The 27378-nt window shown below is 33.7% G+C and overlaps 1 protein-coding gene across 1 annotated transcript in view; it reads right to left on the bottom strand.

Annotated features, from left to right (window-relative positions):
- THSD7B (thrombospondin type 1 domain containing 7B) overlaps positions 1–27378 on the bottom strand; it is a 735307-nt gene that overhangs the window by 553780 nt on the left and 154149 nt on the right. Inside the window, exon 3 of the mRNA XM_025430666.3 lies at positions 984–1229. Within this exon, the coding sequence (XP_025286451.1) occupies positions 984–1229 (246 nt within the window). The remainder of the gene's footprint in view (positions 1–983; positions 1230–27378) is intronic.

Below are 27378 nucleotides of genomic sequence, written 5' to 3'. Positions count from 1 at the left end.
AGCCCATCAATAATGCCTGTTGATTTTGATTAATTGTGTCATTAATTTTTGTAAGAAGCTGTTTTTTGCCTCATTTTACTTTTCATTGATTCTTGAACCTTATACACCCTAAGAAACTATAGAAAAGATCTATCTAAAATAGCTACAGATTTAAAAGACAGAGTTCAGGGCAGCTGTCCAGCAGCAGCAAATGTATCCCTAAAAGACTTCTGAATAGTCAGCTCCAAATGACTTCTGTCATTATCATACTTGGACTACCAGTGAGTCAACAACCTAGAGAAAAATACATTGGAGCTCTTCACCAAGGACGATACATACAGACAGGCAAAATATAACTAATATAAAAATATTAAAATATAGTTACTAATTTTACTAATCCAGGTCAAGCCTTTTCCCAACATTCTTTGGCTCCCCCAGGACTCTGTACTAGAAACAATGTGCAGGGTGACAATAACCTTTACAGACAGAATTGCATTAGAATTAGGGTGTTGCCACCCACTAGCTATGTAATCTCAAAAATTATTTAATCTCGCTAAGCATCAACAGCCTCATTTGCAAAATGAAGATGTTATGAAATTCATCTTTGGTAAAAATATGTCTAGTCTCTAGGCTGTCTTCTAGTTTCTTAGGTTGTCATAAAATTTAGGTGTTACATGTCAGGTAATGATAACAAATGGTTATTGAGCATTCATTATATGCCAGGTGTTAGATGAAGTAAATACTGCTAGCAGATGCATAAGCTAAGGCACTAGATTTAAGTTACTTGCCAAAATTCACAAATTTAGAAAGTCACAGAAATAGGATTCCAGCCCAAGGAATCAGAAGCCCATGCTCTTCCACCGTGCTGTACTGCTTTGTGTGGATCTCAAAACTGAGTAAAGACTCAACAATTATGAGTCACAGTTACTGTTGTTACCATCCCTACACTACATAAAATGAGGTTATATGGAACACTCGATACTCATGCAAAGAATGTATAATACCTGTGACATGGTTGCAAGAGTTCTTCAACAATACAGGCCTCTTTCTCAAGAAGTTCAGGGCATTCCTTTCCACCCCCAATAGCAACATGCTTCACTTTCCGGCTCCTGCTCCTAAATCCTGGTGAGAGACTTTCTGAACGACACGTTTTAGAGCAAGGGCTCCAGGAGGACCATTCCGTAGTTTCACAGTCTTTCGGCATGATGCAGGACTGGACAGTCAAAGGGAAGGAGTCTTGCATGCAAAGGCTGAAGGAACAGAAGCAAAAAACAGTAGAGCACAGATTAAACAGATGCAAGCAACATTATGAAGCACCTGTTATGGAAAAAAAAAAACTCTGACATTTGATATAAGCTCTCAAATATGGTTAAAAATGTTAGAGGCATCATGATAAAATAAGAAAGAACATCCATTTTAAGAAAGTATGCTCTATTTTATCTGAAACTGTGAAGTTACTTCACTCTAGCAGAACATATATGTAAGAAGAGTCCACCCTGAACTTTGTCTGAAGCATTACCAAAAATAATGGAGGCTCTCCTACTATGCTTTCACCTACAATATAACATACAGTCGCCATTTGTTGACTGGTCCCCAGGTGTCACACACTGTGCTGCATCTCACAGGTACTTTCTCACATCAGTCTCATGAGATTATGTATTATTACCTCCATCTGTAGAAAACAGGCTCAGGAAGGCTAAGTCATTTGTCAAAGGTCAAACAACAGTACAACTGTAGAGTATTAATCTAGATATTCTTTTACATATTGAGCTATGAAAAAAAATAAACAAATGTGATAACATGTTTCCCCCACGCTGCTAGGCTCTTATCATTAATTTCCTCATTTGCACAATTAAAGTGCTATCAAATGCTAACAATCTAATTGGGAAACAAATAAATAAATAAAAAGGATAATGGGATACTGGGATGAATCCAACACAAAAGCATTTATAATGATGAGGAAAACAGTTGATGAGTCAGTGATGGACCCCCTAGGAAGGCCTGGGGGATGAGAGGAGCTGAGGAGGAGGTTCTAAGCATTAGAGCTGCATTTCTTTGAAAGATTAATAGGAACTTCTGGAGCACAGAAAGATTATTTTAGGTCACTGAAACAGCATATTTGAAGCCTTGATGTAAAACTTTGTGAGGATGGAAACCAAAGGTATGCCAGTGCTAGATGTACTATTGTTTCACAAGAACTATTAAATTTTTAGGAATTTTGCATGCTAGCTAATTTCCTGCAAGTAACTTAAAATTGGCTATGGTGGGAGTATTTACACTACAGAAATCAACAAATTCTGTAAAACAAGGTGCCCACCCCTACTGGACTGGGAGTTAAACATTGATAAATACACCAAAAGGGGGTAAATAAAAGCCAATTTGTCAGCTGCCAAATATCTGTCAATTTATAAAGCACAATGCTCAAAGTGCTTCCTATAGGAAGATATAGTTCACATATTAATTGACCCCTTTTTCCCCCCACTTTTTGTTAGCCATTTCCTCATTCTATCAAAAGCATCCATTACCTTGGGGAAGAAAGGGATGATTTTGATAGGAATATAAGTCAATACATTTTCAAACATTGACTTCCAAAAGTGGGCCTGTGAAAACTGGTGGAGTAATGAACTATATAGTCAGGATTCAATAATGGTTCCTCTGCATGTGTTTAAAAAGAGAGAAGTAGTAAAAACGATTCCATGTTTCTTATATACAAAAATATGTTGATAAGGGAGCCACCACCAGAGAAATGGATTACAGAAGGTGATGCCCATGGGAAAATAAAACATGTTGAAATTCAAGTAAATTATAGTGAGGTTTCCATATTGATATCCCTCATCAAGCCACAGAGAGTTCATGTGTTTATGTGAGTTAAGGACAAATGGGGCTAGGCAGGGCTAGGTAGGGGACCAGGGAAGCAGGCTCACAAAAATCCAAAAATGTGGAGATGAGAGGAAACCAGAGATAAATAAATCAGATCATCCTGTCCCAGATGCCAGAGATGGGGTCTTGTTATAACAGCTACTTGTGACCAACAAAGAATTACCAAAAAAGGAGCCTAAAAAGGAAGTTAGCCATTAAAGATGTTATCACTAGTCCTTACTCAATGATGATATCAATAGATATGTCAAAAGATTTAGGTTCCCTGGTTGGCTTTCAATAAAAGACCAACCCTAAAAGCCCTCAGTGGCAACCTTGTCTGGACCCCTCTCACTCCTGAGAGCTTTCTCTTTGCTTAATAAACTTGCATGCCTTTACTCACTCTCCTGTGTCCACAAGATACATTCTTTGACTCTGTGAGACAAGAACCAAGCTCTCCCGTATCACATATGTGTGTGTACATATATATAAATACATACACACATATATACTTAATATAGACACATATATACTTAATATATACATATATACACATATATACTTTTAAGTCTATTCAAATCAGATTATTCCCTTCAAAATGAAAAAGGCAATGTATACCTCATTACCATTATTCCCTCCAATGTAACATTTTGGGAGATTTGGATTGATGGGGGAACAGAGGACTAGCTGAGGACAAAGCACAAGCCTGGGGCTGCACATTGACGAGTCCTTGAAACAGGGAGAGGGACATTCCTCTGTGGACTCAACTCCCTCAATGTTAATACTTTGCTAAGGGCAAAAGGCAATCTTAGCCTGACCCCCAGGATCCTGTAAATCTACTTTAACATATAAAAAATCCTTTAGAAATTTCCTTTATCACTAAATCCCCAAGATCTGTGTTGGCAATCATCCCCCAAGCACATGGCCCACCAATATATATCTGAAGGGTCTCATGGCTCAGGTTTTATTAAACGGTAATAAGTGATCTTTTCTTTCTTTTTTTTTTCTTAAGGTTTTATTTATTTATTCATGAGAGACACACAGAGAGAGAGAGGCAGAGACACAGGCAGAGGGTGAAGTAGGCTCCACACAGGGAGCCCAATGTATGACTTGATCCCAGGACTCCAGGATCACGCCCTGGACCAAAGGCAGGTGCTAAACCACTGAGCCACCCAAGGATCCCCTAAGTGACCTTTTTCCAATAATAGCTAGGCCCCTCAAGGTCCCGGAAACTCTGTTTCCAAAATTCCTTAGAGAGTATGCTATCCTCAACCTAACCCCTCCCAACTCCCAGGTATATAATTAGTCACCCCTCACAGGCCTGGGGCAGCAACTCTTCCTGCCCACAAGTTCTGTCCCCATGCTTTAATAAAACCACCATATTGCACCAAAGATGCCTCAAGAATTCTTTCTTGGTCATCAGCTCTGGACCTCACCCCACCAAACTTCACCTATATTCCAAAACTTCATCAGTATTAAGACACAGTAGGAGGAACGTCTCTTGAAAATGTCCCACCTAAAAAAAAAAAAGAAAAAGAAAAAAAAAGAAAATGTCCCACCTATGTCAGAATATACTATCTCTGTGCATGCTGGGGGTAGGGGGAAAAGACCTCTTTTAGTGTATCACACAGCAGAAACCTGTTGATCAAGAAGTATCTAGGTTTCTCACCTTTCAGGAATTGTTATCAGCATTCCAAATTCATACATTGAAGTGCCAACTGTCAGTACCTCAGAATATGTGTCTATTTGAAGGTCTTTAGAGAAATAATGAAGTTAAAATGAGCTCACCAGCGTGGGCTCTAATCCCACATATGAATGAATGGTATGAATGGTCTGCTTCCAAGAAGAGATTAGAACACGGGCACATACAGAAGAAAGACTGTGAAGACAGAGAAAGAAGATACTGTCTACAAGCCAAGCAGAGAGGCATCAGATCACTGACACCTGATCTTAGATTTTCCAGACTCCAGAACAGTGAGAAAATTAATTCCCACTGTTTCAGCCACCCAGTCAGTGATACTTTGTTAAGGCAGCTCTACCTCACACAGTAATACAAAACTTAATGGAGTTTTTCAATTTATGTGTTTTTAGAAAAAAAAAAAAAAAAGGCTCAATTTCCAAGACAGACTTTCCTCTCCCTTTTACATAGAAGGTCCCACACTATGTAGTTCTCTATCTATAACTGAAGTGGTGGTTTTGTTCTTCCCATTTACCAGCTTTCACTCTCTGTTGCTCATCTTCCCCAAAATGACTTTCCTACTGCCTCAGGAGAATGGATAAGACTTGCAAGGAGTTGCAGGGATTGATCAGGGACTTTCACATTTTTGAAAAAGGCTCCTAATTTTTGGAATTAGGAAATGCATATGTTCCATTGAAAACATACTCACTTATTTTTAATGCTATTTTTTACAAACGTACCTTCTTGGTGTAAAAAAAAAAATTCATAAAAGGTACCACAGAAGGCTCTGGTCTACTTTGATCAGTGAGATTATATAGATAAGCACTAAGTGGTGAATAAGAAATACCTGGGCATTGAATTTTGCATCACAATACATTAGCATGACCTTAGTTTCTTGGCTACTTAATTTCATTATCTGCAGGAAAAAAAAAAAAAAAAAGATAATAAAATGTGATTTACTCACCCCTACCCATCATAGTTGTAGTAACTTTTAGTATAAATAGAATAACCTTATAAACCAAAGCCCATTACAAATATTATCATCTACTTACAGAAATGGAAATTAATCCTTTTATAGAAGGTGGTGTGTCTTCTTAAAACAGACATATACTGTGGATTTGTCTTAAAAAAAGATGCTATGGTAATTATAACTGCTTGACATTTACAGAACACGTTGTCATTTGTAAATTAATTCACAAGTATTCACTGTAAAGGAAATCACTGAAACTAAAAATTACTCTAGTAATTCTTACTTCCTCTGAAAATGTAGGAAAATCTCTTTATTTAGAAAATAAGACAGAAACTCTTACAAGACAAAATTCAACAGAAAACTATCTTCTCTTCATCAACACTTCAGTTACTATTTTTAAAAATGTTAAATATCTCAAACATTCAGAAAAGTTAAGTAATAGAATGCATACTCCTAGACTTTACTAGCATAGTTAACGTTTATGTCAGATTTCATTAAATAAAAATATTTTATTTTGTAAAATAAATAAAATTTATTAAAAAAACAAATTCAGGTAAACTTTCCTGTGTTCCTTGTAATTCCTTCTCCAGACATAGCCACCATCTTGACATCTATTTTTGTTATTCTCTACAATGTCTTTATACTTCAACTAAATATGTATATGTTCATAAATATCTATAGCATTCATTGTCTTGCATGTTTTTAAAAGTTTTACTTAAATGTTTTATTAAATGTATTACTTTTGGAAATTATTTTCCTCACTTAATATTATGACTTCTAGCTCTACCCATGTTGATAAATACAGATAGTGTGCTTTCATTTTCATTAGTAATATTCCAATATGAGTACATAGAAATTCATTTATTCATTTTCCAATTAGTGCACATTTTGGTTGTGTTTACTTTCTTGCAAATCCACAGGATTATTTATTGAACCTCTTTTTATATGTCTTTGTACTACATATGTGAAGTATTTTCTTTAGTATATTTGTCCTGAGTTGAGCCATAAATATTCACATAGCAAATGTATTAGGTATTGTGAGATGTTTCCTTTCTTACATGTTCAAAAAGGCAGTATCAGATGTTTGTTTTTTTTAATATTAGAAAAGTACATTTGTTTTTTGAGCTTACCATTGAGTTTTATATTCTTCTTACACTTAAATGGCTATTCAGTCATCCTATCCATATTGACCATCCATATTGCTTGTCCATTATGGTAGACTGACTAATGCCCACCTTTTTCCCAAGAAAGGAATTCTCCTATCTCTTGTTTCATTGTATAGATCTGACTATTAGTTTTAAGAAAGCTGACTGGAGGAAGGAAGCTGTCAGGGCACTCTCGCAAATTATGTATGGATCTTCATTCCATCTACATGTTCACAGAATTATTTTCACACTTACACTATATTCTGCGTGTAAAGGAGAAACTTTCAGACCTATTGAGATTATACTGTGGTAACAAATCCTGAAAACTGAATGATTTAACAAAATAACTGTTCATTTTCCTTCTGCATACAGTTCAGTGTAGACTATCCTAGAAGGCACTCTACCTAAAGACTTAAAGATCCAGTTTGTCCATCTTATATATTCACCATCTAGAATACATGAATTCTAAGTTCACCTTTAGAAAGGAAAGGCAGGGTAGGAGGATGGTCCAAAGTGATTTATAACTTTAGCTAAGAAGTGGCTTACTTTACTTCTGTCTATATTTCATTGGCCAAATCAGTCAAATGGCTCTAATATAACTGCAAAGAAGATGGTGAAATAGCTTTCTATGTGCTATGGAAGAGGCGAAAATGTGATAAACACACAGCTTTGTGTCTCGTGAATCTGTGCCATGTAAGCTGACTTGCTTTTTGCAGATCTTCCAACTGAAAGGGAGCTTTCAGTTTTTTCCACTCTGCTAGGTAAATTACCACTCATCCATCTGCTTTCCAGCTCCCAAAATTTGTTGGCATTTCTATTTAGCTGTCATATCCCTTCCTATTATATTTGCCCTTGAGAGTTTATGTCTTTTTTATTCCTTTACTGTTAGTTAAGTGGGATTCTATAATATAGCAGTGATAAATGATCATGTTCATTTTGCCATATTTAACAAGAAGCCAGAAAAGTTAACTGACACGGAGCTTTGTTAAAGCCACATAATGATCCAATCTATAAATTAACAAATTTCTGAAGAGCTGAATCTACTCTAGACATGGAAAAACTACTGGCTAGAAGTAATTAAACATATATGAATAAAGTATCAAATTGTGGAATTATTTTCACTTTCATTAATCTTGATCTACATTATGTAACATTTGTTTACAGAATTTAATACTTCAAAAACACACTATATAGTTAAAAACTTATTTTTATAGAAGTGAAACTGCAACTAACTTGGGCCCTTTGAAAGCACAGTTATTCTAATTATTTAGCAAAAACACTGCTGTCCATATGTTAGCAGCTTACCCAAATCATAGCTGACTAACAAGGGAACAGTTACTTCCAGAGCTCACAGATTCTAACTTAGAGAATTATTGCAAGATCACATCATGAAAATAACACTAGGGAATAAAAGGTGAATGGAGAAATGAAGAGAAATGAACTAAAACTGAGATAGGCTTAAAAAAGAATACATTTGGGAAATCAGATATAATATATGCCATTTATTTTAAGAATTTTGACTCCAAACTGGTGGTATTTTTCTGCCACTGGTTAAACTAACTGGGATATCTGAAAAGAAAATAAGAGTTATAGCCTAAAGAAGAAAAAAGGCACATAACAAGTCTTACATGAAATCCCTAGATGCTTCAGAAAGTGGACTAAAATGTGGGCTGCCTATGACAATATAAAATTCAGCAAAAAAAAGACATTCAAATAACCAAAGTTTCTAAAATGTCTGGAAGGCAAATTTGAAAATGTAAGAATTTAAAATTAGTCAGAAAAAAAATACTAAACACTAAGCATTACTGAGAAATTTTAGCTGGGACATTATGAGTTTACTTCCTTTCGATGACCTCCTTGTGCGGCCAAATTAACCTGAGGTAAAAGATGTCTTGTTTAACAAAAAAAAAATACTTAGGTTAAAATGTATAACTAAGAGGGCCATCCTGAAGTTATTTAAATTTTTTCTCTCTGATTCTCAATAAAATAAAACTATTGAATAAAATAAAGTTATTGAACTCCATAAAATAAAGCTATTGGAATGCCTTTCAATTTCTTTTTTCCAATTTTATTGAAAAATTATTGACATACATCACTGTGTAAGTTTAAAACATACAGCATGATGGTTGGGGTTTACATTATTGTGAGATGATGACCATATTAGATTTAGCTAATGCCCATCTTCTCAGATAAAATAAGAAAAGAAAGAAGAAAAGAAAAAAGTAAAAGAACAAAATTCCTCTTTGTGATGAGAACTCAGGCCTTAGTCTCTTAACGTCTCTATGTAGCATACAGCAGTGTTAGCTATAATCATTATGCTGTACATCACATCCTTATATTTACTTACCTTAAAACTGGAAGTTTATATCTTTTCCCACCTTCCTCTGCTTCTACCTCTCCCTCACCCTCCGCCTCTGGTAACCATAAGTCTGATCTCTTTTTCTATGAGGTTTTATTTCTTTGTTTGTTTAAGATTACACATATAAGTGAGATCATGTAATATTCATTTTTTCTGCCTGACTTATTTCACTTAGCATAATGCCTTTGAGGTCCATCCAAGTCTTCACAAATGGTAAGGTTTCTTATTTTTTATACCTAATAATATTCAATTACATATATTTTATACATTATATATAGTTCATATCTATATACACATATATACACAATTATACACACATACACATACATACACACACACACACACAGACCCCACAATTCACAATTTCTTTATCCATGCATCCATCAGTGAATACTTAGGTTGTGTCCATGAATGGTTATTGTAAATATGCTGCTATGAACATGGAGGTGAAAATATCTTTTTAAGTTGGTGTTTTCGTTTCCTTTGGATACATTCTCAGAAGTGGAATTGGTACATCATATTGTAGTTCTATTTTTAATTTTGGGGGGATCCTCCCTACTGCTTTCCATAGTTGCTATGCCAAGTTACAATCCCATCAACAGTACACAAGTGTTCCCTTTTCTCCACATCCAAACCAGCATTTGCTATCTCTTGTCTTTTTGATGATGGCAATTCTAACACACATGAGGTGATTCTTGTAGTTTTAATCTGCATTTCCCTAATGACTAATGATGTTGAGCATCTTTTCCTGTAACTGTGGCCTTTTGGGTATCTTCTTTGAATAAATGTTTTTCAGGTCCTTTACCCATTTTTAAATTGGAGTATGTAGTATATATGCAAGTATGTATTGAGTTGTATAAATTCTTTATATATTTTCGATATTAACCCCTTATCAAATATACAGTTTGCAAATATTTTTTCCCATTCTGTAGGTAGTCTTTTCATTTTGTCAATAGCTTTTTTTTGCTGTGCAGAGCTTTTTAGTTTGATATAGTCCCATTTATCTCCTTTGTTGTTACTGTTGTTGTTTCTTACGCTTAAGGTGTTATATCCAAAAAACCATTACCAAGACCATGTCAAGGAGCTTTATTCTTTAGTTTTCTTCTAAGATTTTCAGTTCCAGGTATTATATCTAAGTCTTTAATCCATTTCAAGGTAATTTTGTGAGTGGTGTAAAATATAGGTCCAGTTTCATTCTGATACATATGAATACCCAATTATCTCAGCACCTCTTATTAAAGAAATGTCTCTATGGATAAATAAAATAAAAAATATTTAAAATAAATAAATAAAATACATCTGATTTGTAGCTTTAAAAAAAAGAATTTTTATCATGAATGGATGTTGAATTTTGTTAAATGCTTTTTCTGCATATATGGAGATGATCATATGATTCTCTCATTCTATCAATGTGAGGTATCACATTGATTGGTGCATTAAAACATGACTGCAGGGCAGCCCCGGTGGCTCAGCGGTTTAGCGCCGCCTTCAGCCCAGGACCTGATCCCGGAGACCCAGGATCAAGTCCCACATCGGGCTCCCTGCATGGAGCCTGCTTCTCCCTCTGTCTATGTCTCTGCCTCTCTTTCTCTGTGTCTCTCGTGAAATAAATAAAATCTTAAAAAAAAAAAAAAAAACATGACTGCATCCCAGAAATAAAGCCCACTTGATCACAGCATACCATTCTTTTAATGTGTTGCTAATTTCAGTTTGCTAGTATTTCATAAGAATGTTTGCATCAGCGTTCATCAAGGATATTGACCTATAGTTTTCTTTAATAGTAATATCCTTTTTTTGGTTTTGGTACCAGGATAGTGCTAGCCTTGTAAAATGAGTTTGGGATGGCTCCTTCTGCTTTAATATTTTAGAAGAGTTTGAGAAGGAATGGTGTTGAGTCTTCTTCAAATGTATGGTAAAGCTCATCAGTGAAGCCATCTGGTCCTGGGCTTTTCTAGGTTGAGTGATTTTTTATTACTAACTCAATCCCCTTCCTAGTAATTGGTTTATTTAGATTTTCTATTACTTCCTGATTTAGTCTTAGTGAACTCTATGTTTTAATAATTTTTCCATTTCTTCTAGGTTGTCCAGTTGTCGGGTTATTATTCATAGCGGCCCCTCATGATCTTTTCAACACCTCTGGTATCAGTTGTAACATCTACTTTTTCACCTATAATTTCTAAATTGGAGGGTTTTCTTTTTTCCTTGGTTAGTCTCGCTAGGGGTTTGTCAATTTTATCTTCTTTTTTTTTTTTTTTTTTTTTTTTAGATTTTATTATTTATTCATGAGAGACAGAGAGAGAGAGGCAGAGACACAGGCAGAAGGAGAAGCAGGCTCCATGCAGGGAGCTCGACGTGGGACTCAACCCCCGGTCTCTAGGATCACGTCCTGGACTGAAGGCGGCAGTAAACCGCTGAGCCACCTGGGCTGCCTCTCAATTTTCTCTCTTTAAATAACCAACGTTGTTCATTGATCTTTTCTAGTGCTTTTCTGCTGTCTATTCCATTTATTTATGTTCAAATCTTTATTATTTCTTTTATTCCACTAATTTTGGGCTCAGTTTGTTCTCCTTTTCCATGTTCCTTAGGTGTAGAGTTCGATTATTAGCGTCTTTTTTGCTTCTTAATATAAGCATATACTGCTATAAACTTCCCTCCTAGAACTGCTTTTGGTGCATCCCATAAATTATGGAAGTTATTTTTCCTATTGTGTCTGTCTTAAGAAACATTTTTTTATTTCCCCTTTCACTTCTTCAATTCACTGGTTCTTCAGGAGAGTGTTGTTTTATTTCCATGTGTTTGTGAATTTTCTAATTTTCTTCTTGTTACTGATTCCAAGTTTCATGCCATTCTAGTCAGAGAAGATACTTGGTATGATTTCAATCTTCTTGAATTTTCTAAGACATTTTGTGGCTTAACATACTCTAACCTATTCAATAGTCCATGGTTATTTGAAAAGACTGTGTATTCTGCTGTTGTTGAATAGAATACTCTTTGGGTGCCTGTTAGGTCTATAGTGCTATTCAAATCTGCTGCTTCTTTATTGATTCTCTGTCTAGATGATTTATACATTATTGACAGTGGGGTATTAAAGTTCCTAACTATTACTGTTTATTTTTCCTATTAGCTCTGTTAGTGTGTGCTTTCTATAGTTAGGTGCTCCAATACTGGGCACATCAATATTTATAATTGTTAAATCTTCTTGATGTATTAACCCAATTGTCATTACATTATGACCTTGTCTCTTTACCATTTTTAGTTTAAAGCCTATTTTGTCTGATATAAGGAAGGTACCCCTGCTTTTTTGGGGTTTCCATTTGCTTGAAATATCTTTTTTCCATCCCTTTACTCTCAGTCAATGTGTGTTATTAGGGCTAAAGTGAGTCTCTTCTAGGTTGCTTTTTGTTGAATCCTAGTTCTTTTTTATCCATTCTGCCATTCTATATGTCTTACATTTAAAGTGACTATTGTTAAATAAAGACTTCTTGTTATTTTTAATTGTTTTCCATTGTTTTGTAGATTCAATGTTCCTTATTTTTTATTCACTGTCTTTGTGTGTGTGTTTTGATGTCTTTTGGTCAGCATGTTTTGTCTTCATCAGGTTCTTTTGTGTAATTACTATACGATTTCCCTTTGTTGTTTCCAGGACTTACATAAACTATCTTAAATTTATAGCATCCTCGTTTTAAAACTGAAAACTTCAATAGAATTAATAAACTTTACACTTACTTCTCCACCCCTTCCATTTTTGGTCATTGCTATTATAATTCACATTTTTTATATTGAATAACTAATAAGAGATTACTGTAGTCATTATTTTTGCTATGTTCTTTTTTTAACTTTTAAACCAGTTATTGAGTGAGTTATGCAGCACCATTCTCATACTGCAAAATCTAACTATGACTATATATTTATCATTACCATGAATTTTATGTGAGTTTTTTCCTTCTTTTTTCTTAAATGTTTTCATGATTTTAATTAGTGCTGTTTACTTGCACTCAAATAATTCCCTTTAGCAATTCTTGTAAGGCATATTTGGTGATAACAAACTCCCTCAGCTTTTGTTTGTATTAGAAAGTTGTTATCCCTCCATTATTTCTGAAGAACAGCTTCACCAGGTACAGAATTCTTAGTTGATGTCTTTTTTTTCCTTTTAGTATTTTTAATATGTCATCCCATTCTCTCCTGACCTAAAAATTTTGCTCTTAATTTCTAGGTTTTATTTTTATGATTTTAAACTTTTCAATAGGTAGTAAAACTAACATCATGCACTAATGCTAAAATAACAATGTTAAATTATATTTTATTTTTATTATTTCTTAAAGATTTTATTCATTTATTCATGAGAGACAGAGAGAGGCAGACATAGGCAGAGGGAGAAGCAAGCTCCCTGCACGGATCCCAATGTAGGACTCAATCCCAGACCCCAGGATCACACCCTGAGCTGAAGGCAGGTGCTCAACCGCTGAGCCACCCAGGTGTCCCTGAAATTGTATTTTAAATATGTTGTTCGGTTTTTTGGGGTAGATGGAGAAATTGTGCTATGAATATAAAGATAAGCATAATGATATATTGAGATATAAAATTTGTAGAAGGAATATCCTTGACAGTGATATTATATTAAAATGGAATATTTTTGGTATTGTGATCATTTCTTGTTACTAGAAAACATTATTCAACACAGATTTAAAATATGGTACAAAAAAAATAAAATAAAATAAAATAAAAAATAAAAAAAAAATAAAAATATGGTACAAGTCCCAGAATAAAATGGGTTTTATTTTCTCCAAATTTCTTAGAATACTAAGAATGATATGTAAGCACATATTTATGGATGTTTATGTATATAAACAGAGATAAAAGCAATATTAGCAATCATCTGAAGATCTTACCCATTATCCTCATTTTATGGAAAAGTAAATTAACACCTATGTTTTTCCTAATGGGCACAAACAAAAGTATAGGATGGTCAAGATTAAAATTAAATCCCTGTCTTTTAGGCCAAAATTATGTTTACAGGTAATCCATGTGAGAATTCTTCTGGTTACAAACTCAACTTCATAAGATCTGATAGTGCATTAAAAAAAAAAAATGCCTATCATGACTTTCAGGTTGGGAGAACAATGGCAGTTGTCTGATGCTGAATTTTTCCCATACCAATATTGCACCAAAAATATTTATTATTATTATTATTATTTTTATTTATGATAGTCACAGAGAGAGAGAGAGAGAGGCAGAGATTCAGGCAGAGGGAGAAGCAGGCTCCATGCAGGGAGCCTGACGTGGGACTCGATCCCAGGTCTCCAGGATCATGCCCTGGACCAAAGGTGGCGCTAAACTGCTGAGCCACCCAGGCTACCTCAAAAAAATTATTAATAACAAGAGAAAATCAAACCACACATGACCCTTGTAGAGACAGAGACACCACTAGTAGAGACAGAGAACATGGACTCACGTGCACACACCCCTTCAAATTATGTGTGAGTAGAAAGGTTCTAACAATGGGATGCTTGGGTGGGCTCAGGGGTTTAGCACCGCCTTCAGCCCAGGTTGTGATCCTGGAGGCCCAGGATCAAGTCCCACGTAGGGCTCCCTGCATGGAGCCTGCTTCTCCCTCTGTCTGTGTCTCTGCCTCTCTCTCTCTCTTTGTGTCTCTCATGAATAAATAAATAAAATCTTAAAAAAAAAAAAAAAAAAAAAAACGATATTACTGCACTGACTGCCTATAAATGCAACATAACCAGTTGTGGAAAGCAGGGGAGAAGCATCCCAAGAGATCCCATGAAGAAAACTAATAATTGCAAAACTCTTAGATGAAGAACAGACAAATAATTTTCAGAAAAAGATAGTTCATCAGTAATTCAAAATACATAACAGAGGTCAAACTTGGTAGCTCATTTGCAGGACATGAAAGTGTGTGGGCCTGGAAGTGGCAGTCTTGGAGAATAATTCCTGGGGGAAAATCATATAGAGAGAAAATGGCTGGTAGGACTTAGAAATGAGGACATAAAGAGAAGGAAGGAAACTGGGGGTCGGGAGGATAAAGAATCCTACAGAAACAAAGGTGAAATAAGACAGACCAGTATTCCTACAGAGATATACACACTACTACTGGCAACAGCATGCTAAATGAGACTTCACAAAAGAGGGCACTACTGACAGAAGAGGGTATTTCTGAAATAGACACTGTGTTCAGGAAATGAATTAGAACAGAACTAAAGCAGACTACATCCATTCACAACTGTGAAGAAAAATCAGAAAACATAAAAGATTTTCTGCAGGTGAGACGTCTCCTCTACATAAACAGGAAGGAAGTTGAGAAAATAGTGTAACATAACACATGAAATTGCACTAAATATCCCTGAATAAACATGTGGAAATATTTTTTAAAAACCTACCTTGAATGAGAAATACAAAAACCTAAGACCACAATGGAAAAGAAGAAGGAGGAGGAGGAGGAGGAGAAATAAAATGAGAATTGATTGAACTCAGAAAAAAAAAACAAAAAACAGAAGATAATTTCAAAAAATTAATTACTGGATTACAAGATGCCCAAGAAAGAACATATTCAAATGAACACAAAATACAAGGTGCTGAGAAAAAACTTAGGGAAAAAAAAAGAGAAATAAGATGACATCATGAAAGAAGCAAAATGGGCCCAAGAAAGTAGAATAAAAAAATGAAAGTAGAAAATAGGCAGGACAGTCCAACACAGTAAATTTTCTTGGGGGAAAAATATACTAGAGTAAATCACTGTTTTAAAATATAAGTTAAAAAAAAATGTTCCAAAAATAAAAGAAGACCAGAATCTATATACATTGAAAGGACTGGCCAGTAACTAAGGAAATCTGACCCAGAGCAATCGACCCAGAGATACATATTGGTAAAACTATTAGAGTTTATTTTTTAAAGATTTTATTTATTTATTAATTAATTAATTAATTTATTTATTCATTCATTCATATGAGAGAGAGAGAGAGAGAGAGGCAGAGAGAGAAGCAGGCTCCATGCAGGGGGCCCTATATGGAACTTGACCCTGGAACTCCAGGATCACACCCTGGGCCACAGGCAGATGCTTAACCACTGAGCCACCTAGGCATCCCAAAACTATTAGATTTTAAAGACAAAGAAAAGTAATCTAACAAAAAAGTGAAATAACTAACCAAGGCCAAAGGATAAACCAGCAACAGACTTCTTGGAAACATACAGATCAAGGCTGCAGTGAATTTTCAAGAAAGGTAAAGAGAAAATGTGAACTAAGAATATTATACCCTGCTAAATTGTCCTTCAAATAGTTTTTAACATGCCAGACTCAGTAAGTACTTTATGTTGTGACTCTCTAAAGGCATCTACTGTATGTTGAGCTACATCTTGCCAAAGACAATTTGAAAAGCTTTGGCTAAAGGACTGCATGTAAGCATTTCATCTGTAAAACTAAGACTATGATGAGGGTGGAGTCATGCATAGAAGAATAATATATACATGTTACTTGTTCTGACAAATAGAAAAAAATTCACCTGAAATACAAAAGGATAAGAAAGAGAAAAAGGGGAGAGTAGAATAAGATCCAGGTAATAGATAAAAGTCATTTAACATAATACATAATAATAGGTTAGATAAAGGGGAAGAAAAGGCATTATAAGAAGAGTTAATATAAAAATAGTCCCTAAAATAAAAATACAAGCATTCCTAAATACCAAAACTAGATTTAAAAGCAAAAGGTATACTCCAAATAATGATACACAGTAAATATGAATGCTATACACTATAATTCAACATAAAATGATGGACTTGAGACAAGTCATATCAACAGTCATATCAACAAATGTGAAAGTTAATTCATCTGTTAAAAGAAATAGAATGTTTACATTCACTCACAAAGTGAAACCCAGCTCCATGCTGATGGTGAATATGGGACATACTTAAAATACGGTGATTCCAAAAGGCTAATAATAAAGGGATAGATAAAGATTTAGTAAGCAAATGAAAACAGTAAGAATGTATGTGTTGCAATCCTTATATCAGACAAAGTAAAATTAGCCAAAAAGGATGAGAAGAGTCAAATAAGGATACTTCATAATGTTAAAAGCTACATTCCACAATGAAGATATAACAGATAGATACTAAAAAGTATCTATATGCCAAGTAATAAATGCAACCATGCATGGAAAAAAAATAGAAGATGCAAGAGAAAGATATAGAAATGCTAATAATAGGGAATTTAATAACTGTTTTCAGTCTAAGTGAGGACAAGTAGACAAAAATTAAGATATTAAAAAACCTAAATTGTATAATTAGTAAGGTACATATATAATCACACCAATAATAGAGATGATCCTTCTTCCTAAGTGCACAGAGGCCACTTACAAAGATCACTTATAAATTATAGAACAAAGAAAATAACGGCAGGTTCTATAAAATAGAAGTGTCACAATTATTAACATAACTTAAACACCCTATTCAAAAACATTTCTTATAAAAATAACAAAAATAAATAAAGGCAAAGTATGAGGAAGTTAATAGTGAAGAAAAATGTCAAAATCAATGAAGTATGGAACATAACAACAATCGACCAAATTAATAATCTAAATTCTTGTTTTGTTTAAAAAATATAACCAAAAGACAAACCACTATTTTAAATACTAACTAAAGAAAGGACATATAGATAAAAGTAAAAAATGGCACAGGGTAAAGAATTCTATATTGGAAATACATCTATGCAAATAAATTTGAAAATCTAGAGAAAATTAGTCATTTATCTTAAGAATATAGTCTATTATTTAAAAAAAAGAATATAGTCTATTGAAACTATTTCCAGTTTGAGTAGACCAGTCTCCACAGAAAAAAATAGAAATAGTTTTCAAAGAAATAACATGATAAAGTATCAGGTCTAACTATTTTCACAAAGAAATCCCACCACATCTTTAGTGACCAGAGAGTCCCAAAACTACAGAAATTCTTTAGAAGCTCGAAAATGAAAGGGAACTTTCACACTATTGTTATGAAGTAAGCATTATAATATCTCAACTTGGTATACAAAGCAAAAGGAAGAAAATCGCCAAATGAAGTATGTGTTACAAATACAAAAATGGCTCATTATTGGAAAAATGTATTAATATAATTTGCCCTATTAATAGATTCAAAGAAAAAAACTTATGTTTATATATTTATCTTCAAAGATACACAAAATCCTTCAACACAATTTAATATCTGTTCTATAAAAACTCTTGACAAAAAACCAGAAAAGGATGGCTACTCCCTTAATATGACTAACACACACACACACGCACACACACACACACACACACAACTTTGTGACATGCAGAATATGCCTCTCTCCTCAAAGAAGTTCATGCCCTAATCCCCAGAATCTGTGCATGTGCTCCCTTACAGAGCAAAAAGTACTTTGCAAATATGACAAAATCAAGGATTTTAAGATGGGGAGATTACACTGGATTAGCCTGATGGGCCCAATGTATAAACAAGTTTCCTAAAAGTAAAAGACAGATGCAGGGAAGTGAGGGGCAGAGAAATCTCAGAAAAAAGATATGAAGACACTACATCTTCAACCAAAGAACTCAAGTAGTCTTTATAAACTAGAAAACGCAAGGAAACGGACTCTCTGCTAGAGCCTCCAGAATAAATGCAGCCTGCTGACAACTTGACTTTATCCCCATGAGATCCACTTCAGACCTCTGACCTCCAGAACTGGAAAATAATAAATGTGTTGTTTTAAGGCACTAAGTTTGTGGTAATTTGTTACAGGTATGATAGAAAAATTGATAAATGCCTCAATCCTAAAAATAAAAATCTTACTTAATGGGAAAATTCTAGAGACATTGTCAATGAGATTTGAGAAAGGTAAGAATATGCACTGTCTTCAAGACTAAGATTTTTCTGCATTCAGTACATTAAACTAGAGAAAACAAAGGCATGAGAATGAGAAAAGAATATAAAAAAACTATCTCTACTTGCTGATACCATGACATTATATGTGAAAAGCATCAAGATAAATGATAAAAATGACTTATTTAATAAAAGAATCCAGCCAGTTAACATACACACATCAATAGCATTTTGTATTAACCACTTACAGAATGTAATGGATGACAAAAACAACATCTAAAACACCACCAAAATTACAAAACTTAGGGAAACAAGAAGTGTTCAAGAGCCCTATAAATAAAACTATCAAACATCTCTAATAGACACATATATAGACTTGAAACAAACGAAAATATATCCCTTGTTTTTTGTTAGGATGTCTCAACACCAATGTATCAGTTCTTTCTAAATTAATTTACAAATTTTATTTGATCACAAAAATTCTCATGAGCTTATTTTATTGAGCTGGTCAAGTTGCTCATAAATTTTGTATGGAAGAGCTATGAAATATAGAAAAAGAACAGTTATGAAGAGGGACTAGCCCTATCAGAATTATATTGAATTAAATTATATTGGCAAAGTCTCTCTAATCAAAATAGTTGGGGACCAACTCATACATAGATAACTAAAAAAGAACAGAATCCCAACTACATATAGAAGGTTAATATATGACAAAGATGTTCTCTCAATTATAGGGTCAAAGAGATAGTCTTTTATAAATGGAAAAGGTACTGGAAAGACTTTTGGAAAAAGATAAAATTAGATCCATTCTCCACATCATACACAAGACCACAGTCTAAACTGATCCAAAATTCAAATGTAAATAATAAAATTATGTTTGTAGTAAGAGAAATCATGGCTGCATTTAACTTGGGCATCGAAAAGATATTCTAATCATGACTAAAATTCCAAATTCAATATATCCAACAACCTGACAATGTAAAAAATATTTAAACTTTTGCATAACAAAAATCACCATAAAAAAGTCAACACACAAACTGCCAACTGAGAGATAATATAAGAACATCCCTAACTATAAAAGTTCAAAATATGGCTAACATCCCTAATTACAACAATTTGAAAATAAAAGCAAAGATAAAAATTGTGTATAGAAATATAGGCAAGCAAGATAAACAGGTAAGTCACAAAAGGATCTACAAATGTGGCCCCTAAATATATGGGTAAATATTCAAATTCACACATAGTAAGAGAAATGCAAATTAAAATCCTATTTAAAATACCATTTCTCATATTTCAGTTTAGGAAAAAGTTCAAAAGCTTACCAATATACTCTCTTTGTACGTTTGTTGATGGTAATGCAAGATGGCACCATTCCCATAAAGCATTTGGCAATAACTAAACTTTTCCCAGCAATCATACTTCTAGGAATCTATCCTAAAAAATACCTCCAATGATATCAAAATATATGAGCAAAAGTTTATTCATTGAGGAATTATTTGTAAGTGCAAAATATGAGAAACCTAGATGTCTAAGCACAGGAATCTGTTCAAATAAGGTATGCTGTACACACTCAATGAAGTAGTATGCAATGGTTAAAAAAAAAGAGTGAGAAAGGTCTTGAATAATTGATAAGGAGTTTATAGAAAATAATATGTGAAAATACAAGAGAGATTATACAATATGCTACTCTTTTTGTAAAAAAATGAAAATGAGAAAACATAAAGAAATATAGGATAAACCAGAAAACAAGAACACTGATTATCTACCAAACATAGGAGACACAGGATAAAGATATAACAAGAGGGAGTAACTCTCCTCCCAGTAATTTTACATATACTTTTTATTTTAGAAATATTTTAATATTCAATATATTTTAAAAATACAATTAAATCAATACATATGAGAAGAGGAAAACAAAATCTAAAACTGAAAGTAAACTGAAAAGGAAAAACAGGGAAAAAAGTTTTCTGTTCTCATTCCTACCAACACAACAAAAGCAACAAAATATTCTCTACCACTTACAAAAACCAAATTATAAAAATAACATTTTATATGCAGGGTCAGCATTTGTTTATGCTTTAAAAGGGATAGGAATAGAACATTTCTTTCTGAATATACTCTGGTAGTAAAGATAAAATAACAAACAAAAGCAAACAATAAGATTTGAGCTTTAGTGATAGGATTCTTTTTAAAGTCAAAATTTATTACCTTTCAGGAACTCTTTTCAAAGGAACTCACAGAGTATTTAACCATAGTGGCCTAAGAATTTAAAATATATTTAACATGTACCAAATGATCATAGCTCTTAAAAGATTGCCCATGCCAAGCATTTCTATCAAAATAAAAGTAAAATCCGTTCACCTAAATTTTATTCACCAGAATAATAAATATAAATCACTTTTTTAATTCATATAAGTAGAATGCCTAGTCTACAACTCAGATTTCTTAACTCAGATGCACTTCTACTTCATCAACAAAAAAAGAAACAAAATAAAACAAAACCAAAAACTGAATAAAGAAGACCACTTTATTTCACTAAGTTAGGTATTATAAAGATTCAATAACAGCGTCATTGATATCTGGGGAAAAAAACAGGCTGTGGGAAAGCTATTTAAAAATGTAATAATGCAATCTCAGAGAAACGCCTATCAAAATAAAAGAGAAAAAAATAGGATATGCAATGAGATAATTAAAAACAAAAGATCTTTAAAACCCAATAGGCAAATCAATGATGAGGGAGCGCAGTAGCACCAAGAGGTAATACAACGGCCTGCCACACAGCAAATATAAGTGTGAAAGGAAAATTGCTTGGGGTGATCACCAAAAGTCAACCGTAATCAATGAGAGAACTAGTAAAGGACATTAATTAAACCTCTGTGGTGTCCTAAATTGTGAAAGTGACTTTCCAGCAAGGCATAAGCAGGAGCTTGCATAATGGAAGTTTCCTATCTTAAATGATATGACAACCAGCCATTGCCACAATCAAAACAAAGGGAACAAACTGCCACTTGTTCCTACAGTCTCAAAGAGACCACCAAAGAAAAGTGATGTAAAGATAGATATAAGTTTGTCATAAAAGGAATTCATTATTTAGGACAATTTTTACTGATTAAGAGAAATTTAAACTTTACCCTAGAAGTCAACAGACACAAAAATAACAATGTTTTCCTGAATGTATCAGATCCACAAAAAGGAAAAAAAAAAGAGCACTTTGCAGAGATGGATTTGAGACACTTTAGTAAAAATTCTGGGGGACTATGCCCACACAATTCATCAAGTTGGACAAAACTTAGACAACACTGTCAACAATGTGATCTCACAGATGTTAAGGGTAATGTTTCTGTTCATTGTCGTGTAAAGTAGAAAAATAGAAATGTTGACACTTGACACCCTATTTTCCTAATAATCTAAACATTTTATGATAGTATGTGAGTCATTTCATTATTCTTTGATTACTCAATGAAATAAATTGTATAAAATTCATGATATATATTTTTTAAAAGTTGTTTTAGTTCAACATGCTGCCTAGAACTCGGAAGAGAACATGGTGACTTCTGGTTTCCATTCCAGTGTCTCAGCAGCTTTAAAGGTGTCACTGCTGTCATCAAAATGAGAAAAACAGCTAAACGAACTGAAAATCAACAACTGTTCTTCAATTCATCAGAGAATTCAGTCGTGGGACAGATGGCTGTCCCAAGAAGTGGAGAGACAAACAGGTGGATATGGAGAATCATAACATAACGGAAGCACTGCAGAAGCAGAAAATGCGTGGAGCCACTAAAAGCCAGGAAAACTTAAGCTGTGACCAACAAAATTGCTGGAGGTTTCAGTGTAGATGAGCTTTACAGGCAAAAGTTTCAGGTGGGCCCAGTCCTACTAGAAATCCTATATTTTCATAGTTATACCTCTAGAAGTCTGACCAGGTTCTCACAATAAAGAAAAAATCTCATGCTCCCATCAAGGGGAGTGGAAAAGCAGCTATTCTGAAGTATATCCAGAGAATTTGTTTTGGAGGGGTCCACCCTCAAAGGAAACTATTTTACCAAAGTCTAACCAACTGAATTTACCAGAGCCTGACTGATCTAGGCACAGAAAACACCCAACTCTAGCCCCTCTATCATTCCTAAATGGGAAGGAAAAGCTTATGAAATGGGAAAAGCATTTTTAAAGGCCACATTTTAGGAGAACAGGTTCAATAAAGGATTGAGACCAATCATGGACTACAAAACATTTCTCCTCTCCCCAAAAATCAGCATAACATTACTGAGGCTCCAAATCAATAATAGAGAATTACAATAAAAAGAACATCACGTACCAGACCTTAATTAGGATGAATTTTTTAAGGAAACCCAAGAACAAAAAAGGAAAAAGGGGAAAAGATATAACAAGGATAGTAGAATAGAAGAAAATTTTAGTCTTTTACCCCTACAACTACAGTAAACACAACCTAATCCCAGACAAATAAATATAAAATCTCACTAAAAGCCTATTTATCTCAGTTCCTTTTACCCAGTACATCATGCCCAGCTTTCAACAAAAGAAAACAAGGCATACTAAAAGACAAAGCACACAGTTTGAAAAAGACAGAGCAAGGATCAGATTCAAATTCAGACATAGCAAAAATTTTGGCATTATCCTACTGGGAATTTAAAACAACTATGATTAATATGCTAAAGCTCTAAAATAAAAAAAATTACAATATGCAATCTCATATATAGATTATGAATAGAGAGATGGAAATTTTGTGAAAAAATCAAAAAGAAATGACAGAAGTTGAAAACACTAACACAGACATGAAGAATGACCTCTGATAGGCTTATCAATAAGCTTGACATAGACAAGGAAAGAATCACTAAGCTTGAAAAAAATGACAATAGAAAATTTCCCAAACTGAAATGTAAAAAACCAGATTCTCGAGAACTACAGGACAATTACAAATAATGTAATGCTCATGTACTAGGGATACCAGAAGTAAAAGAAAGAAGAGAGAAGAGAAGGAAAGTAAAGGAATAGAAAAAAAGAAGTGTTTTGGAGTAATTATGAGGGAGGAATTTTCAAAATTAATGACAGACAACCAACCAAAGATTCAGAAAGCTCAGGGTACACCAAGCACAGGATAAACTTTTTTTAAAAAGAGGGAAAAAAAAACCCTATACCACAGCATATAATATTTAAAACATAGAACATCGGGATCCCTGGGTAGCGCAGCTGTTTAGCGCCTGCCTTTGGCCCAGGGCGCGATCCTGGAGACCCGGGATCGAATCCCAAGTCAGGCTCCCGGTGCATGGAGCCTGCTTCTCCCTCTGCCTGTGTCTCTGCCTCTCTCTCTCTCTCTCTATCATAAATAAATAAAATTTTTTAAAAAAAGGTTAAAACATAGAAAATCAAAGACAAAGAGACTATCTTGAAAAAAAACTGGGGATGGGAAGTTGGAATGAGGTGAGGAAAAACACCTTAGCTGTAGAGGAGCAAGGATAAAAATTACATCAAATTTCTTCTTAAAAACTATTCAAGCAAAAAAGAGAGTAGAGTGTTGGAAGAAAAATTTCCACCAACCTAAATTCTGTATCCAGTGAAATTACCTTTCAAAAGTAGAGAAATAGACTTTCTAAAAAAAAAAAAAAAAATTAGGAAATTTGTCATCATTAGACCTGCCTTGAAAAAATATTAAAAGGAAGCTCTTCAGAGAGAAGAAAATGAGTCAGATATAAAACTTGGACTACATAAATAAAGGACTGTTGATGAAGGAATAATTGAAGGTAAAATATTTTATTTTTCTCAGTCATAAAAGATCTAATAGTTAATAATTTGTTCAAAATTATAATAACAATGTATTGGGTAATTATGGGTTATGGGTAAGTGAAATTAATGACAACAGTGTTATGGGAAAAAAACAGGTATGGGAAAAAAGGACTGGGAATATTCTGTTACAAGATACTTGCACTATGTGTGAAGTGATACAGTGTTATTTGAAAGTAGACTTGAATTAATTGTAAATTTACATTGCAAACTCTAGGGTGACCTTTGAAGAAGTTAAAGAAAAGAGGCTAAAATTGATATGCTAAGGGAGGAGACAAAATGGCACAATATAAAATGTTCAATTAAAATCAGAGATGAAAAACAAAGAAAGTCAAGATAGGAACAACGAACATAGCAATAAATAGTAAACAATAAATGTAATACATATTAATCCAATTATATAATCATTTTAAATGTCAATGATACAAATATAACCAATTAAAGGACAGAGAGTGGATAAATTAAATTAGAAGTATGTCAGTTTTACTGATCATTTTTGAGAAGTAGCTTTTGATTTCGGATATTTCTCTACTGATTTTATGTTTTCAGTTTTATTGATTTCAATTCTAATTTTTATTATTTTCATTTTGCCTACTTTGGATTTAATTTGCTTTTCTTTTTCTAGTTTTCTAAGGTAGCTTAGGTACAAAGATTTTTTTTGTTTATTAGAGAGAGAGAGAGAGCACATGCATAAGCATGAGCAGAGGGAGAGAAACTCAAGCAGACTCTGCATTGAGCACAGAACCTGTTGGTGGGCTTGATCTCACAACCCTGAGATCATGATTTGAGCTGAAATCAAGAGTTGGACACTCAACCAACTGAGCCACTCAGGCTCTCCATGGATGTTCTTTATCCGGTTGAAGAACTCCCTCTATATTCCTAGTTTGCTGAGAATTTTTATATGCATTGGTATTGGTCTTTGTCAAGTGCTTTTTCTGTGTCTATGGAGTTGATTGTATTATTTTACTCTAGTCTGTAGATATATTAGACTGCGTTAATTTATTTTTGAATGTTGAACCAGCTTTGCAATATATGGAATAAATCACATTTGGTTTTGATGTAGTATTTTTTTATGTATTGTTGGATATTATTTGCTAATATTTTTTGAGAATTTTTGCATATATGTATATAGATATTGGTCTTGGTTTTACTTTCTTATAATGTCTTCTCCTGGTTTTTGATAATAGGGTAATGCTGGCCTCACGGATGAATTGGGAAATGTGTACTCTATTTCCAAAATAAAGTATAGCAACTTAGTATTAGTTTTCTTCTTCACTTGTAGAATTCACAGTGGACCCATTGGGACCAGGTGCTTTCTGGTTTGGCAGGTTAGTAATGATTGATTCAATTTCTTTAATAGCTATACACCTATTCATATTAGAGATTTTTTTCTTCTGCAAGTTTTAGTAGGTTGTGTATTTCTTTTTTTTTTTTAAGATTTTATTTATTTATTCATGAGAGACACAGAGACAGAGAGAGGGGGCAGAGACACAGGCAGAGGGAGAAGCAGGCTCCATGCAGGGAGCCTGACGTGGGACTTGATCCCAGGTCTCCAGGATCACGCCCTGGGCTGAAGGCGGCACTAAACCGCTGAGCCATCCAGGCTGCCTGCAGGTTGTGTATTTCAAAGAATTGATCCATTCATCTAATTTATCAAATTTGTGAGCATAAATTTGTTCATAATATTCCTTTATTATCCTTTTAATGTCCATGAGGTCATTAGTGATGACCTCTCTTTCATTACTGATATTAGTATTTTGTGTCATCTTTCTTAAAAAAAATATTAGCCAATAATATCCATAAATAAAATGCATTTATGTTAGCAGCAAAAATATGAAATAACTAAGTATCAATCTAATAAAATATGTACAAGATCTACATGATAAAATGTACAAAACTCTGATGAAGAAATCAAAGATGTACATAAATGGAGAAATATTACAGGTACATGGAAAGGATTTCTTTGCAAATTGCTCCATACACTACAAACAATACAAATCAAAATCTTGGCAAATTATTTTGTAGATATTGAAAAAACTAACTCTAAAGTTTATATGGAAAAACAAAAAGACCCATAAGAGTCAATAAAATATTTAAAAAGAACAAATTCAGAGGACTGACACTACCCAACTTCAGGACTTACTATAAAGCTTCAGTATTTAATACATTTCTTTACTGGCAAATAGATAAATGGATCAATGGAATAAAAACAAGAGAGCCCAGAAATGGATCCACATATAGTCAAATAATCTTTGGCAAAGGAACAAAGGCAATTCAATAGAAAAAGAAGAGTCTTTTTAACAAATGGCACTAGAACAATTGAATTTTCATATACAAAAAAAAAAAAAAAAGAATTCAGACACCAACCTTATCCTGTCATAAAAACTAGACTGTATCATAGACCTAAATGAAAACTGTAAAACTATAAAACCACTAGAAAACAATATAGGAGGAAATCTAGTTGATCCTAGGTTTAGAGAATTTGTTGTTTTAGATGCATCACCAAAGAATAATCCATGAAAGAATTATTGATAAATTTTATTTCATTTAAATTTAAAAAAAAAAAGCTTCTTTGTGAAAGATGCTTTTGAGAGAATGAAAAGACAGGCCATCGATGAGAAAGAAATATTTTCAAAACATCTGATAAGGGACTGGTATCCAAAATACACAAAGAATTTATAAAACTCAACCATAAGAAAACAACAAAAAACAGGCAAGATCCCTGGACACCTCACCAAGGAAGATAAAC

This window comes from Canis lupus, chromosome 19 (assembly GCF_003254725.2).
Source record: "Canis lupus dingo isolate Sandy chromosome 19, ASM325472v2, whole genome shotgun sequence".
Lineage (NCBI taxonomy): Eukaryota > Metazoa > Chordata > Mammalia > Carnivora > Canidae > Canis > Canis lupus.
The sequence above is the reverse complement of the archived record's forward strand: the minus strand, read 5'-3'. Positions and strand labels throughout refer to the sequence as shown.